General features: G+C 40.5%; 1 protein-coding gene across 2 annotated transcripts in view; it reads left to right on the top strand.

The window, feature by feature from the left end:
• Positions 1 to 11,736, top strand: part of VSNL1 (visinin like 1) — an 86,834-nt gene extending 75,098 nt beyond the window's left edge. For both annotated transcript variants that reach the window (XM_048297213.1, XM_048297214.1), the window contains exons 3-4: positions 9,648 to 9,863; positions 10,756 to 11,736. In XM_048297213.1, the coding sequence (XP_048153170.1) occupies positions 9,648 to 9,863; positions 10,756 to 10,953 (414 nt within the window). In that variant the 3' untranslated portion in view covers positions 10,954 to 11,736. The remainder of the gene's footprint in view (positions 1 to 9,647; positions 9,864 to 10,755) is intronic.
• Positions 11,737 to 16,301: the final 4,565 nt, after the last annotated feature.

The following is a 16,301-nucleotide window of genomic DNA, read 5'->3' as shown; positions in this document are numbered from 1 at the left end:
TTTTACATTTGTCAGGCTCAGAATTTTATGCACAACTGAAGTGGTGTGGGGGTCTTCAGCTGGTCTGGTGCACAGAGGGAAACTTAATCCAAAGGAAAACATGTAGCTACACTAAGCTTCTGTGATAAATAAAGCAGCAAAGAATCAACATCAGGGAAGTGTACTGCTTAAGTGCTTTTTGTTGTGTCTCCTTTCAGATGACTCCTAATTGTGTTATTGAAACTTCAGTCACTGTAATGATGTCAAATAGTGCATGCCATGAGATATCCTGGTGTTGGAAGAATGGGCATGGATAGTGGCTTTCTTTTAAGCATGCATATTGATGCTTTTTTTGTGAGCATAGTTTTTCTCACTTTTTAGAAAAAGATAATTTTTAATTGAAGGTAACTCATTCTCTAAAGATTTTAGAATTTATCTTTTACTATCCCTTTTTATGGTCTTACTGCATTCTAGTGTTAAGTTTCTTGCAGACTAAGTATATGAATAATTACAAGATTTTGAAGGAACCAAGAGGCAGGTAAGCCCATAACTGGTTGACTTTTCTGTAACAGAAAAGGTTACTCTACTCATAGTTTTTTTCCATCAGTGGTAGTTTAATCATGGGAAAAAGGAGCTGAAATTCAAAGTTACCATGCACTGAAGGATTTAAGGTTACATCAGTAGGCAAATGCAGGAGAGGAGGCAATCTTGCCTCTCACTTGCAGTGCTTTAAGCCAAAAGGCAGCATGTTCCAGTTTATAGTAATAGGTTTATGGATTTCCCTAAAATGAGCCCTTGTGATTGTGTCTGATAACTGGAAGAGGGGCTAAACCCATAGAAAACCCACTGGAAGGAGATAATACAAAGTTACCCTTCCAAGGAAACAGAATATGTGGGTAATTTTCCCTCTCCAAAGATCCAGTTAATGGAATATCACAAAAATCTGCATCCCCCAAGAGCTGATTGGAGTTGATTGGGATAAAATCTGGGAGGAACTCGATTCTGTGTGATGATATTGTCTTTATTATCTGGCCTTTTCCCTAAAAAGGAGACACCTTTGGGAACCATCTAGTACTGAGTATCACTAGTATCAATACCCACTTTTGTCTCCACTGGCTGACCACAGCCAGTACCAGCCCAGCAACAGCATGTGCAGGGAGATGGCATCTCTGTGTGAAAGCAGGTGTCCATATGGCCCAAAGGGAGGTTCTCTACATCTCTTTCTACAAGAGAGAAAAGAACACAACTGATAGAAAAAATAAATTGTATATGATGAGGATTTTCCCTTCTTGCACCATTTTAGACAAGGAACAAGAGAGTGATGCTCCTTTTTATTATTTCAGACATCCTTTGAAGGTCTTTGTTCAAGACCCCTTCCCATTAGGGGATCTGCTCTGTGAGTCTGAAGCCAAGGAGGCAGTGTACCTCGGAGCTGCAATTGTTTGAATCCCTGTGATTTGTTCTAGACCTGCCTGTACAGCTTCTTAATTCCCAGAAGGTGACCCAATGGGTTGCACCATTCCTGTCTTCTTTCCCACCCTTGTGAAAATCCTTTCTAGTCACAAATAAAAGTCTTCCAGCCTCCTTGCTCTGTCTTTTCCTCTTTCTTACATGTTGAGGTTTAGGTGTTGTCCAAATGCTGCTCAACCAAGATTCCCAGATACTGTGACTATCAATAACAGCAATAATAGTAGTTATCCATGGGGAACTGCAAATGTGCACAATGCTTCACGTAAATAAAAGTGGGTTTTTTGGACATCAGTGAGTTCAACAGTATTGTCTCATTTCTAAATAAGAACTCATTTAGTCCACCCCCTTGAGGAATGTTTCTCTATATACAGATATAGATTCTCTAGGTATATATAGATATATGTATCTATAGATGCATGATTCTTTGCACCAGAAGGCTGGTATTTCAAGGTTTTTGTATCCTGTTGGGCTTGTAAGTCTTGGCACTGACCTTTGAAAGGGTTTATGTTATTAGAGAAGGATAGATATGGAAGAAAATACATTATCTTTGAAAGCTGTCTTCTTAAAACTGTACTGTGGTAAAAGAGTCTTTTTTTTATAAGTATCAATAAGAACAGAATTGGAAGAGTTACAGAGGGATGAATCTCATAGGTAAGGCTGTACAGAATTTTCAGAAGGATGCCTGCAAACCTGTCTGCTCTCAGCTTCATTGCAGAGGAAAAGCTTTGAGACAGACCTCGGAGCAGTTTAAAATGCAGGCCTGATTTTAAATGATTCAAAACCTCATTTCAGTACAGCTCCTCTGTGAGCTGCTGGATTGCTTTCAAACTCAGCACTGAAAATAAAAGTCAGTAGGATATACCTAGGGACAGCAGGGAAAAAATGACCACACCAAGATGTTGCCCACCTGCCTCTTCTCTATTATATCAACTACTGCCACTATTGCTGCCATCCTTCCCAACTCTCCCCTTTGACTTCGGGGTCCGTTCCATTCCCTTACCTCTCCTCCCTTTTGGGAAGTATCAGTTCTCTGAAAGGCCCAGCTACAGCCATTTTCCTTCTCTTTCTGCATTTTCCTTTCTGAAGTACCGGGCTATAACAACTCCATATGTAGATGAATTTTAGGAGTACACATTACATAAGTATATGAGACAATCAGATATTTCAGGCACAAGTATTTTTTCTGCAGTTCCATCTGTATATTCATGAGATGGTTGTCTCAGACTTTAGTGACTGGTGTTTCAAATCCCTTTTTGGCTGGAAATGGCACTTACTGATGCTTCTGTAGTCCTGTTCTTTTGGGAAATTTGCACTAAGGGCTTCACAACACAGCAGGCATAGCATTCAAGTTAATACTCTGAACCTTGGGAACTAAAACTCAATGGGAAAATAAAGTCTCTTTCAGAAATGAGAAGAAGTCAGATGATCTTTACTAGAGCAAGAAAAAAAAGGAGGGGAAAAAACCAAGGAAACATCCCAGTGTATTCTGCATTTGGTATGTTCCCAGATTCCTAGAGAGATAACACAGTGTCAAGGAAAAGGAAGCTGTAATTAGGCCGGGACATAGCCACAATACAGCAGGATCCTGATAGCCCTGTGCTGTCGCTGACCTTGGGGTAGTGGAAGACTGTGCCAAACTGAAAATAAATAAAGTGTTCCAGTGCTGCTGCTCAGTTAAGGAAGATAAAAAAGAAATAACATTTAATCAGTGATAGTTGTGGCGTTAAGCACTAGCAATACTAATTGTTTTGACATGAACTCTCCCTGATTTTTTTTTTTTTTTTATTGTTAGCACTGAGTAATAGCTGAGCTGCTAGTGTCTTGACCTATAGCACTACCACAGCTCAATTAAGTTTCTTATTGTCCAAATCTAATCAGAGAAAAGCTGGGATTGAAAATCGATTCATTTCCTGCTAGTTAATGACTAATTCCCCACAAATGTGAATATAAAGATTAACTTTTCAAGTTGAATGTTTTTTTAGAGGTAGACTCTGCCAGATGGGTGTTTGTGAAGAAGAAGCATGGATTCTATTTTCCTATCCATCTTCCTCCAATCTCTTGGTTTATTCTTGATTTTTAGTCTCCATTTATCTTAGTCTGTGGTTGTGCTTGTTCTCTGGTCTCTTAATTCATGCCTCATGCAATTGCCAGGAACTGGTATTGATAATTCATGGTCAGCTCCTAAATTCTCAAATATTACTTCTCCATGTTCTTCAAATTAGCATTTCTATGGTGTTTAGAAACACCTGCAGGACAGAGCAGTTTAGTCCTTAACCATAATATAAGGGCTAGTTGCAGTCTTTGGAGGTCTGGGTGAGACACAAACTCTTTGCTGATCCCACTTCAGCCTGTACAAGTTGTGAATTTTACAGGTGAACAGAAGAATTTACATTTCTTGCCTCATCTAAATACTTTTTCTTTATGTAAAGAACTAAGCTGTTTATAAGCCTCCCCATGTGTCTCTGCATGCACACGTGTTCACAGCATTAAAGCTGCTGAGCAGACATGAGCAAACATCCATGAGGTTTGGCAGCTCTCCCCAGTTCTTGCCAGCTCTGTGACTTCCACTGCTGCAGCATCTGAAATTATCACAAAGCTTCTGTATTTATCCTCCCAGTGCACCTCTGAGGTGGGGACAGCTCACAGATTTACACATTGAGACCCAAGTCCTGGATCCAAAGAGACATTTAGACTGGTCTTTGGTAGTTCACAAGGTTATCTTCTCCACAGACTCAGCCCCGTGGCTCAGCTGCTGCTAGACCTACAGACCCACATCTGTGGATGGTGCCCACTCCTTGGGACCCTCTGGCAGGCTGAAGCCAGGCGGCTGGAGGCAGTTTCCTATGTGGGCTATTTCTACCTTACACTGCAGATGTGCTGGAGAGTGCAGCAGTCAGATCTCTTCCAGAACAAGGACAGATGCGTGGCTGTGTGTTTTTGTGCTGCCCTGGTTATGTCCTTGTTACATTAGTTTTCATTTTTTAACAAAGAGGTGGTGGCAGGGACAGGCTACAGCCCTGCAGGTCACCCTGGTACCAGAGTGGCACAGCCTTCCTGACAGGTCCTGACAGTCACAGCCTGGACACCTCTTCTCCTTCTCATGCCATAACATATGAAGTACTAGAGTACAGTGCATTGTAGTAACTTTCAATTATTTTATTTCTAAAGGAGACAACTAAAGAGTAATCTTTTTCCTTATCCCATCAACTTCTGTGTTTGTGCTGCTGGCAGGAACCCAGAACTTCATCTTCTTGGAAAATCAAGGAGCAACTTGCTCCCCATCATCACAGGCATCCTCCCCAGTGACCTTGGTTCTGAGGAGCTGTAAGACCAGGCTAGACTAGCAGCTATCAGCATCTGGGTTCAACTTTAAGAGTTTGCTATTAAAAAATACCTGTCTGAGCTTCCAAAAGCAGCCAAACATTCTTATTCTCAAAGTGCTCATGTTCTCCATTGACAAACTTAACCTGGATGCCTAGCAGACTTATAAAATAAAACCCTAATAAAGCAGGTAAGAAGGGTAAGTAAATCCTTCCTAAAGCCTAACAGCATCAATTGTTTAATGCTTGGCTTGTTTTTATTTGCTGCCCCTTGACAACACTTGTGCTGCTTCTTGCACTGGCTGTGCCCCCTCATTCCCTTCTCTCCTTCAGGAGCTGGTAGTGCTGAGCCCCAAAGGGGGCATCTCCTCTGACAGGGGAATCAGCAGCTGCTTCTTCCCTCTTCTCCAAGCCTGAGATTAAGAAGCCCTGTGCCATCTTCTGCTTTCCCACTTCCTGTTCTGTGCTCCAGCTCCCATCCCAGCTCTGGAAGCTGTGACCTTACATCAGTGACCAAGTTGTCACCTGGGCATGTGTAGGCAGTGTGCCCTGCTTTCTGTACACTAGTGTAATTCTGCTTTTCTCTATTTTATAGCAGAATTTCTGTTTTAATAGAAATGCATCTCAATATCCCATGATAAAATATCACATGGAAAACAAAGCACCACTCAGGCCAGTCTATAGGTTCACTCCACCCCATCCTATGGGGCTGGATGGAGAGATCTTTTGTTTCCCAACCCCTCCCAATCACTGGGGAATTTTGGGGAAGTTGATTTTGCATTTTTTTTCTTTATGTTTTAGCCATATGGTAAAGTTTTAGCCATATGCTTTAGCATATGCTTTATGCTTTTGCAATAATTCCCTCCCAAAGATGATCTGAATTAATTGATCACTGAGTTGCCTGTGAACAGCATCACTTCAAAGAGGCTAAAGCAGCTGCAGCCAAGTAGATAAATATTTCCAGGTATTTGACCAGTTTCTCTGAGGATTATGTACAATTTGTAGGTGTTATTCGCTAGATATTCTGATTCCAGGATTGCTTGAATGATAATCCTCTCATACAAAATTTAGAAGCAGATTAAGGGAATTTTTTTAATCTTCCTTTTTCATTTCCTAATTGGCAGCTGACTGCAGAGATAACATTTTGTCCACACCCCAGCATATTGATCTAACTGGTTAGAAAATACACAGACCAAGCAAGAGATTAATCCTAGAATGGTTTGGGTTGAAAGGGACCTTAAAGATCATCTAGTTCCAACCTCCTGGATTGGGCAGGTATGCCTTTCTCTAGACCAGAGAGACCTTTCACTAGATGAGACTAGAGAAGCAGAAACAAAGGAATGAACAGTGTTGGGTCACCTATGGAACTGGCTGGTATATTTTGTCTTGATTTTTAGATGAAAAGGGTAAATCAGGAGACGATGCTGGTGCATAGTGTCCTTTTCAGTGGTAGGTTGTTGCTTTCATATGTAGGTTGATCACCTGGTCAAGGGTTTGCAGAGAACACTGAAGGCTGAAGGCGTACCTGAAAATCCCAGTTGTGTTTCTTTACTTTTTTCTGAAATATTCACTGAGCTCATGCCAGAGGCAGACTAAACCACCCTCCTCATATTCCCTCTGACAAAAAGTGGGTGTTTGTCTTCCAGAGATCCCTGTCTCCCATTGCCACTTTGTTACACCACTTGGCTTAGACTGCTCTGAAAGTAGTTAAAGCCTGTGCCTTTATACTTGGCTAAGGCCTCACTGTATTTCAATAGTCAAAAAATGTTTTACCAGAGCTGGCTTCTTTTGCTCTGTAATTGTTTTAGTTTTCTTTTACTTCATGTCTTATTTATTAATAGTTTCAAAACAGGCCAATGGAAATCTTCAAGTAGGTTCTTAAACAAGTTTTGACAATGTTTTTGAGTTGTTCTGAGCTAAAAATAATACAAATCAGCAGGTACAGACTGGAGAACAGTGCCTTCAGTCCCTAAATGACCTTTTACTGCTTTTGCTCCCTACAGAAAGACAAATAGAAAAAAAAAAATTTAAGAAAAGGTAACAGTTCCGTATGAGGCTGTAAAGGCCAAGGCTTAGCTCTGAGCAGTGCCACTGTCTTCTTCACCTCAGAAGAGAAAAAATCATGGACTTGTCTGTGATAAAAAAATTAGAAGGATATTTTTTTCCCTGCTACATGAGGCTAATGGTGTGACCAGCAAAGAGGTAGTCACAGCTTGCTGATGCTTCTCCAGTGGGAGACCAAAAAATATGTTCCAGAATAACTTAAAAATGGTCTTCATCATCTCCAGCCACTAACCCATCCCAATTCCCCTCTTTGTTTTTGGACTCTTACATGTTTTTGGGTGTCTGACACTTCTTCCCTTTTTGGGTAGGTGTGCTTTTTCATTGTAATTTAGTTCTTTGGTCTCACCAGTATGTTTGCACCATTCACCTGTGTTTTGGCTTTATGGGCAGTGAAAAGAAGAGTCCCAGTTCCCTCCAGCTATTTACCTTTCTTTTACAGAGACTGTAGAGTGACAGTCATAGGAACAGAGATCAGGCAGCATCCTCAGCAACAGTCAGCTCCAAGCAAAAATACTTGGAAGACCGTAAAATTTTGAAGTGTTTCATTCTGTAACACGTACATCACAGGATAGTCATCAGCACCGATTTAAAAAGCAAAAGATTTGTCCTTTCAGCTTTGAACAGCCAGCAGACTCTCAAGAATAAAAGGTGGGGGACATGGAATTCATGGTGAAATACAGGCCATGAGAGCCATTTCTTAACCTCTCAGCAGTGGATTGGAGAAGTGTACATTGATTTATACATACACATAAAATTAAATATCACCTATGTTAACATTTGCAGCTGGTACACGAGTTGGAGGGGGAGGTAGATCACGGAGAAGAGGAAGCAGTGAGGATTTTTGATAACATGCAAATAACATTCAAGTTTTGGATAACATTCACAATCTTTGTTCTGACCCTGAATGCAGGGCTATGAGCCCAAGGAGTCTTCCCATGGAGGGAGCTCTCTTTGCTTTGACAAAAAGTTGAGGCTGTCACTAGAAGAACAATTGAGCAAAGTCTGGTAACTGCAGTCACTTCAATCCTGAGTTGTATCAGAGAACCCAAATATCTTTGTATCTGTTGATGAGCCCAATCATGATCATATTTAAAGACCAAAGAGCAGAAAGTACAGAAGGCTGCAGCAGTATCTCGAGGTATTTACAGCTCCATCAGTTTTGATTATTAAAACAGAAACAGGGCTAGGGTTGAGTACAGGCACAGAGGTTACATTTTCAGGAGGAGACAATACCAAATGCTCTTTCAGCTATTGGAGAAGGGGTGTAGAAGCAGTGGGCAGATGCTCACCCTTACAAAGCCAAGTGAGAAAATCACAACTTCAACAGAGATATTAACCTGAATAAATTACCATTGGAGTGGGTGCGGCATCCTGCTCACTTGATGCCTCCACAGCATATTCAAATATCTTCCCAAAAAGGTACTTGGGAAGTGAGACAGGCATATTTGATACCACTTCTGGGATAATACAGCAATTTGTACCCCTTTAGGAGTAATTAACAACAGGGAAATATTGTGAATGGATGGAGTTGGGCAAAATTTAACCCTGCTCTCTCTTTTGGGGTGAAAAGGAGGATTTTGCAATGACTGTAATGCTACTGAGCCAGAGAAGCAATTCTAGCACTCCTATTCAGCAACGCAAATGCTATCTACAATGGTATCTGAAAAGCTGGTATCAAGGAAAACAGAAAGTTGAAAGAACACTTTCAGGTTGGGACCCCTGTGGCAACACAGCAGTGGCTCCTGACATGACCCACACAGCCACATAGTGCAAGCAGCTGGCTGAGCTCTCAGTTTTGCATTTTAAAGCCAAGACACAGCTCTGGATGGGGAAATGGAAAATTGTAAAATGCAGCCCCACTTAAGCTGCCACTGAAGACCTTCCTTCAAACTTACATTATAAATGCAGTACTTACTAAGAATTGGAATTTTTAAAAGCACAAAATAAGCTGGCTCTCCCATGAGGAGTAACACGTTTATATTTTAGGAGCAGGAAAACCTCCATGAAGTTTTGCTGGGAATATAGAAACAAACATTGTTTGTGTATGGTCACGGCACTGCAATAGGACTTCAGCACTGGTTTAAAACCCCCTTTCTTTAGGGGTGTGTTTTCTTGAGCCTGGCCCACAGAAAGAACAACTACCGGCTCAAATGTCTTAAACCATATACTTCCTGAGGGGAAAATATATCAGCTGAAAACCTACATGTTATGGTCATTTCAAATATTTTGTGAAGCTACAGTCAGTTAGTGTTCACTGCTAATGGATATTAAACATGAAAAGCATTGCACTGTATCGTTTAACTGAGTCTCTCTTCTCATGTACTTGAGTGTTGGTTGGCAGAACAGAACATATGTTCATAAGGGGTTTTTATGTTATGTGTGGCTTTTTTTTTTTTTTTTTTAATAAATGAAGTTATATAACAACAATCCCACGCATATACTTGGTTGCAACATGTCAAGGGCTAGTTAAAATTCTCTTAGAATGCACCCTGGCTGCTGTATTTCATAGTCAGAGAACATTACACACAATCTGCCATTTACAACCAGCTTAAGATTCACCTAGTTAATTTAGCTTTCAAGCAGCTTTATATATATTTCTGTTATGGCTTGTGGAAACCTGAGAGATTTTTGTAGAAATAAGTTTTTAATAATTATTCCAGTGTAACTGTTAGGGAACCTTACACTGCAGATCCTCAGTTTCCCACAAAGCTCATCAGCCACTCTTCATAAATGTCTCACTTTGGTGTTTTGCAGGCAGGTATACAGCTCTCTCCTTTGCATTTACACAGTTCTATATATTATTTTATTTTGCAGTTCTTTCCATATGGAGATGCTTCTAAGTTTGCCCAGCATGCCTTCCGAACCTTTGATAAAAACGGAGATGGGACTATCGACTTCAGAGAGTTCATTTGTGCCCTGTCCATCACCTCACGAGGCAGTTTTGAGCAAAAGCTGAACTGGGCCTTCAACATGTACGACTTGGATGGTGATGGTAAAATTACAAGAGTGGAAATGCTGGAAATTATAGAGGTGAGATCCATATGACATTCAAAAACATCACAACATTAATAAAATTTGATTCCTTCTTCACACAGAGTTGAGATTTTAGGCTCACCAGAGGCTGTACAGTACATTAAATGCACATTGCACACATTAATCCTGCACTGACTGGTGCCCAAGTGGTACAAGCACACTAACATGTTAATAGATGTAATCTTGGAGAATTGCAAAGAGTACATATGTGCATATAAGCTTTTAAATATCCAGAGATTTTTTTTTTTCCCTGATGAATGGATTAACCATAAGAACAGCCTGGCACAGGATTTACAAAGCCAATCTCAAAGTCATTTGACACCCATGAAATTACTGGACTGTAGCTCAAGTCGCTGAAGCCTTACTGGAGATTAACTTCAGATGATTACAGAAATTTACAGGGATAACAACACACTATTTTAAGTGTGCTCTCACAGATGGGCTTTAAGATGACCACAACATATAAGAGGAAGGATAAAGTTCACCTCCTTCATCATCTGCTGGCAACTTGACACAGTAGTTAACATCAGATTGTGCCCACATGTACACACAGAAACCTATTTAAAGGTGATGACTTCTAAAATTAATTATTCAGAATTTATGTGAAATATTTCAACTAAACAATTGATCGAGAGAGTAAGTCACAAGAGTTTTACAGGAAGACAAAGAAATTCATTCTGGGCTGCAAAATGTAAGCAAAATAAACCTACATCTAAACAAAGTAAAATATATTCCTCCTTGTTTTAAGTCTCTGGACACTGGATTTTGAAAAAAACCCCCAAAAAAAAACAACCAAAAAAATCTTTGCAATCATTTTGTTGTTAGAATATCACATAAAAAAATTAGATTGAATTTCATGCTGAATTTTCCATTTGGTTTCTTTCCAAAGGCCATCTACAAAATGGTGGGCACTGTGATAATGATGAAAATGAATGAGGATGGTCTGACGCCTGAGCAGCGGGTAGACAAGATCTTCAGTAAGATGGATAAGAACAAAGACGATCAGATCACACTGGATGAGTTCAAAGAAGCTGCAAAGAGTGATCCGTCCATTGTATTACTCCTGCAGTGTGACATTCAAAAATGAGCTGATGTACGACGCGTCATAGACTGCACAGAAGTTTAATGTTCCATTCAGTTTGCAGCTATTTCCACACACACAAAAATTTGCTTGGACTACCTATAAATGGACTTGCTTCTTGTGTTTGAAACACTTGTGTGCATGAGAATGTCATTTGCTAAAGAATTTTAAAAGTATATATTATAAAAATAAACTGCCACAACGTGATGTGTGCAATGTCATTTCATAACAATCCTCTTCCTCTGAAGCCTGTGCAGCAGGCCTGTGCTGCAGTGAATTATATTATTTATTGTTCATGTTTTACTGATGCTAGCTCTGTGTCTCCTAGACTGAGTAATGTTAGTGACACTGAATTCCCATGGTAATGTTAACTGTTTATTATAAATCATGTCACCATTCTGCTGTAAAGTAGTACTGGACAGACAGAAGTGAAGAGCTCCTCAGCTCCCGAGTCTGATCCACACGTGCTTGTATTGTCAGTGGATATAAATGTACTTCATTTGCATGCCTTTTAGGTTTGCCTTAATTCTTACCTCATTTGCATCCCTTCAATCTGGAAAGAGCTATGTCAGAGGAATGCAGTATATTAAAAAAAAGAAAATCCTGATAAAATTAACCCTTTAATTAAGAATATATATAAATATATATATATATAATGTTTAAAATATTGTTTTATTGCAAGTTTAAAGGTTTTATTGGAAGTGTATTGATCTTTGCCAGAATTTTCAAAAGCTTCCACAGAGGTTGCAATATATATGTCACAAAATAAATTTATAACATTTGACCTTTTCCCCTAATTCTTATTTCATGTCTTCAGCATGGTAATAAAAAAAAAAAAAAAGTTAAATCTCTTTAATTATCTTTCACTGTACACTGGGAAATATGTATTTCATTATTGAAGCATGAAGAAAAAAACTACTTTGCACTCACTCACTAGAAGAGTCATATTATACAAAACCAAAAGTTGTAGTTCTTGTATTTAGGGATGGAGCAGCTGTTGATGCTGTAAGATGCTATTGCTAAGATTTACCAGCACACCTACTAGACCCGTGCTGCTTTTTAAGCTGTGCAGGTCAAATACAGCTTATTTTCTTGGCCTAAACCTGGTTTTTAAGTGTTTTTCCCTCCTGAAGTAAGAGACTTTCCTCTTACCATATGACACTAAACTACTCTGTGTTTAATATAAACAGACGTTGTTAAAAATCACTACTGATAAATTAAGCATGAAGTATGATGATAAAGGAGGGATAGTGAGGAGAATCAAATTCCTCCACAATTCTATGTGCACAAATCAAGTTTCTCTCTATCCTGTGACAAGTTCTACACACCCTTGGGAAAGACTGAAGAACTATCAGACTGCAGAAATTGCAGATAAAACTTTCCTATGCCCCATTTCCCTGACGCTTTAAACAGTTAGTTGCTTGCTGGATTTAAAAAAAAAAAAAAGCAATCTGAACATCCTACAATTGCATGTTTGATATTTCTTTCTTACCTTATGAAGAAATGAGACCGTACTTTTAATAGCTAAAAATCAAACAATAAAACATGACACAAACCAAATCATTCTCTGTATTTTCAAATTTAAAAAGTGAAGCTCATCTTAAAATTAAAGGGAAAAGAAAACAAGCAACAAAAAACAGTTTTACACAGTTTGCTAAGAGCTGTTGTGGGGAGGATCATAGAATCAATTGCTGCCACAACCACAGCCATCCTCTCATTTTTGCTTCGTATTCCAAACAAACAGCAAAAGCAGAAATATCAACTGCATTTTCTAATACCAGAATTCTACTTAGACTACACAGGTCTTAGCAAATTAGGGAGGGATATAATTCATGCATTTGGCCGTAACTTAAAACACACATTCTAGAAACTACATACTTCTGAGAATGATATGCCCACAATGAATACTTCTCAGATTTGCTGCCTCTGGTTTACATGTATGAGAAGCAATACCTCATTCGATGTTTCCCTGAACCTTGAAGTTATGGACAGGCTGGACAGGCTCCATTTACTTCAGTGCAGCATTAAGCAATGCACTGCCATCCAAAATGGCTGACAACTCAAACACAGTCAAATTCAAAAACTTAATGTCAGCACTGCAATCTTCTCTCTAGGTAGCCCCTATAGCAAACTCTATATTAAAAGAACCAGGCATATGATAGTTTTGAGACCTTAGTAGGATCACTGCAAAAATAAGTGCATCCATGCAAGGGCTTCAGTAATTGCTTATTCAGAATTAATCCTCCACCATGAAAATATGCTGACAATAATTATACAGTCAGGAACATATCCTCATCAAGTACAGGGTAGATTAGATACAATGTACTGATTTGAACCAAAGACCAGAATTGTTGCCACCTCCTCCAGTATTTCAAGTAGGTCTGTAAAACCTTGGGAGAAAGCTGAAGTGTTAGCTCAGTAGGAATGCACTAATTTTCCTTAAGCTTTTTTCTCCACACAACTCATTATAGAAGTACTAATGAGGATAAATGCTTTACTCTTTACTGCCTCTGCACTCTTGCTTTTTTTTTTTTTTTTTGGATGCTGAAGAAAATCAGGATAAATAATGCAATGCCATTCTATCATCTGTCTGAAAAATACTCCAAATTCATCATAAAATCAAGTCAAGCTAAACATGTGGCTCATGATCATGTCCTAGAATCAAAGAATGGTTTAGGTTGGAAGGGACCTTAAAGATGATCCAGTTCCAGCCCCCCTGCAGGGACACCTTCTACTAAAACAGGTTGCCCAGGGCCTCATCCCGCCTGATCTTGAGCACTTCCAGAGATGGGATGTCCATAACTTCTTTGGGCAACCTATTCCAGCATCTCATCACCTTCACAATAAAGAATTTATTCCTAATATCTAATCTAAATCTATTATCTGTCAGTTTAAAGTTGCTCATCCTTGTCCTGTCACACCAAACCTTGCAGAATGTCCCCCTTCAGCTCTCTTGTAGCCCCTTTAAGTACTGGAAGGTGCTATGAGGTCTTTCTGGAGCCTTCTCCAGGCTCAACAGACACAACTCTCAGTTTGTCTCCACAGCAGAGGTGCTCCAGCCCTCGGAGCATCTTTGTGGCCTCCTCTGAACCTGCTCCAACAGGTCCATGCACTTGCTACGCTGAGGACACCAGACATGGATGCAGTACTCCAGCTGGGATCTCACAACTGCAGAGTGGTAGAATCACGTCCCTTGACCTGCTGGTTCCAGACAAGTTTTGCCAAGTATGCAATTTACAAGGTGCCCCCCAGTATCTTCACATAAGTCTAAAGGTGTAAGTACCTTGAATTACAGGATTATAGAATTGTTCATGTTGGTAAGGAACTTCCTAGATCTCTTGCCCAGCTTCCTGCTTGAAGGAGATGCAGGAGTCTATTCAATAGACTCCAAAAACTTCCAAGGACACAGATTTTACAGCCTGTTTGCCTAACATGCTCAAATGCCTCTTATCTTCATCATGAACAATCCCTCCTCCTGGTTAACTCAGCCAGAACCTCCCCACTTCAGTCAGTGGCCACTGTTTCTTGCACCACACACATCAGCAAAAATCCCACGTCCTCTTTTGTCAGTAACCTCCTCACAGCTGCCAGGAGTCTGCCTGTTACCCTGGGTGTTCCGAGGTCTGCCAATAGAGGCAAACAGAGTCAGCATCTGATGAAGAGCACAAAAAGATCCCTTCAGCCCCAGAAGGTGTGCTGTGGTTGAGGAGCTGTGTCCAGGTGAAGGGGCTACAGGAGGAAGTGAACAGGCTGCGTAGTATTTGAGTGAAAAAGCAAGAGATAGGTTATTTACAGAGATGCCACAGTCTCAAGATTCTCAGGAGTCTCAAACCTCCATTGTAGTGGAGAAGCAGGTGGACTCAGAACCCTGCACAGTAATTAGTGAAGGGGTTTTAGTCAAGGGTCTGTCCAAGACGAAGGCTGGAAGCAGGTCACTCCACATACCAGGAGGAGGTTCCTCCTCCTTCTGAAAACAAGTAGGACTGGAACTTTCTACAACAGGCATGAGGCTCTGGAAAAAGGCCAGACAATTGATGAGGTGGGCGAAGGTCCTTCTGAGACAGAGGGGCCTCCTAAAGCAACACCTCCTGCACACCACATCAAGACCTCCTCTGTTAACAGGAAAAGAAGGGTAGCTGTAATAGGAAACTCCCTTTTAAGGGGAATGGAGGGCCTGATATGCAGACCAGACTCACCTCACAGGGAATTCTGATGACTTCCAGGGGCACAAATAAGAAACATTACTGGAAAACTCTGCAGTCTATTAAGGCCCTCTGATTACCATACACTATTGGTTGTTCTAAGTGGCAGTGACAAAACAACAAAGAGAATTCTGAGGGCAATCAAAAGAGACTTAAGGGCCTTGGGTTGAAAGTTGAAGGATCAGAAGCACATGTAGCAATTCCCACAATCCTTTTGGTAACAAGGAATAATATTGACAGGAATAGGCAGATCCACCAGGTCCACACATGGCTCCAAGGCTGATGTAAGCAAAAACAAAATTGGTTTTTTTACCATGGGATGATCTATTCAACACCTGCTCTACAGACACCTGATGAGATGCACCTGTCTCAGAGAGGAAACTAGCACAGGAGCCACCAGGGCTCACTGACAGAACTTTAAACCAGCTTGGAAGGGGGAAAGGGACAAAACCAGGCTTACCAGTGGGGAGCAATGGGATGGTGTGCCAGAACTTGAGAAAATGAGCACTAACGGGATCCCTCCATCTCCTTCAGGTTTGTTGGCTGCAAAGCACCACACCCAAAATGTTTCTACACTAATGCACACAGCATGAGGAACAAACAAGACCATCTCAAGCCTTTGGCCCAGTCCCAGAGATTTGATATCACTAAGTGACACTGTGTGGGATAAGTCCTACGATTGGAGTGCTCTGTTGGATGGTTACAGGTTCAGAGGGATGGGCAGGGCAGATGTGGAATGGGGTAGCATTGTACGTCACGGAAGGGATGTAATGTATGGAGCCCACAGCTGGCAATGGCACCATTGAAAGTCTCTAAGTAAGAATCAAAGGACACACAAAAAATGTAGGTGTCATCTTAGGAGTCTACTACAGACCTCCTGGCCAGGATGATGACACTGACAAATGGTTCTCTGAGGAACTAAGGGACACTTCCAGCTTAACTGCTGTTCTCCTTATGAGGGACTTCAACTTGCCAGAGATCAACTGGGAACATCATCGAGCTGATGGGTCCCTTCCAACTCACCATTTTTTATGGTTCTATGATTCTACGAAGCGTATTTCCTTCAACTCTTACCTAGCTTCCATATTTTAAAGAAACACAGAAGTTTAATACTGTGCTGTGACTGAAAACAAATTAAGGTACAAAGTCAAG

Source organism: Corvus hawaiiensis, chromosome 3, assembly GCF_020740725.1.
Source record: "Corvus hawaiiensis isolate bCorHaw1 chromosome 3, bCorHaw1.pri.cur, whole genome shotgun sequence".
Classification (NCBI taxonomy): domain Eukaryota; kingdom Metazoa; phylum Chordata; class Aves; order Passeriformes; family Corvidae; genus Corvus; species Corvus hawaiiensis.
This window is presented reverse-complemented; position numbering and strand designations above follow the sequence as displayed.